Source organism: Pteropus vampyrus, unplaced genomic scaffold (assembly GCF_000151845.1).
Source record: "Pteropus vampyrus isolate Shadow unplaced genomic scaffold, Pvam_2.0 Scaffold6595, whole genome shotgun sequence".
NCBI classification, from domain to species: domain Eukaryota; kingdom Metazoa; phylum Chordata; class Mammalia; order Chiroptera; family Pteropodidae; genus Pteropus; species Pteropus vampyrus.
The window spans coordinates 6430-7817 of NW_011895376.1; the positions used below are offsets into that span (position 1 = coordinate 6430).

At 44.9% G+C, this 1388-nt stretch overlaps 1 protein-coding gene across 1 annotated transcript in view; it reads left to right on the forward strand.

Moving 5' to 3' along the window:
* Positions 1 to 944, forward strand: part of LOC105310582 (protein CLEC16A-like) — a gene marked incomplete at its 3' end in the record, with an annotated part of 6659 nt that extends 5715 nt beyond the window's left edge. The window contains exons 2-3 of the mRNA XM_023526778.1: positions 39 to 148; positions 900 to 944. Of these exons, the coding sequence (XP_023382546.1) occupies positions 39 to 148; positions 900 to 944 (155 nt within the window). The remainder of the gene's footprint in view (positions 1 to 38; positions 149 to 899) is intronic.
* Positions 945 to 1388: the final 444 nt, after the last annotated feature.

Sequence of the window (1388 nt, forward strand, 5' to 3'; positions counted from 1 at the left end):
CCCTGGGCGTGTGAGGCTGACCCCCGTGTGCTCTACAGACGGGAAGATCCGGTTGGCGACGCTGGAGCTGAGCTGCCTGCTCCTGAAGCAGCAAGTCGTGACCAGCACGGGCTGCATCATAAAGGATGTGCATCTCGCCTGCCTGGAGGTGAGGGCCTCCCCACACCCTGTGCCTGTGAGCCACTGCCACCGGGAGAGTGACAGAGGGAAGCTGGCGTCCACGGGACCACCGAGGAGAAGCTGGACCGTGGCGCCCACTGCGACCCACCTGTCCCCACAGAACTTCCCTTCTGTTGAGGCCGGCTTGATGAGCCCCCACTTAATTAGTGAATTTGGGTAGTTTCTGTTGCAATTATTTGACACTTATTTTTCTCTAGGATTTAAATTTTTTTCTTTTTATATTATAAAAGTTTTATACATATACAAATATGTACACACACATTTACTGATAAGTTTATCATGCTAGTATCTACATTTATTGTTTTAAATAGCTTTTGTTCCCCCTCAACTTTTTTTTGTTTATCTTAGAAAATTTAGAAAGTGCAATTGTCAAAAGTAGCAACTGTAGTTGATATTTTGGTATGTGTCTTTCTAGATACACACACACACTCACATTTTTAAAAATAATTTTAAAAATAAGAGTAGAGCCATTCTGGACCCATATTTTATAACCCTCCCCCCCACACACACTTAACTGTATATTGACAACTTTCCATGTCGACATATTGATTGCCTATACTCTGCCCATTTTTTATTTTGAGCTCTCTCTCCACCATTTTATAGATTAAGGATATTAGCCCCGCATCTGTCAAATACACTCAGATTATGGGAACTATGATTACCCAGCTCACTTGCCTCCACAAGCCCTGCCTCCCTCACGCCCTCCCTCTCTTCCACAGGGTGCGAGGGAAGAAAGCGTCCACCTCGTGCGGCACTTCTATAAGGTAAATTGGCAGGGCACGGGGACAGCAGTGTGGTGTGTGGCATGTGCAGGATTGTCGTGTCTGGCCCTGCACACATAGAGGCTCCTCGTCTTCAGTTATTTCTCTGCCGCGGTGCCCGTGTGAAATGCTGAAGGTCACGATCCCCGGTGGTCTCTCACCTTCTCTGCCCATGCTCTTATCAGGACAGCTTTTGAGGACTCACCCCTAGTATGTGACAGTTTGTTTATCAAGAAGATATGAATTTGTTTATTGATGAAGTCACATGTAAATTATGAATTATATACATACCTGTACACGTGACTAAATTATACATATGAACTGATGTGCTCGTGAATTATATACGCTTATACATATAAAATTATAGTTGACTCCTGGACAACTTGGGTTTGGGGCACCCATCCCCCTGCATAGTTGAAAATCTGTATATAACTTTTGACTCCCCCA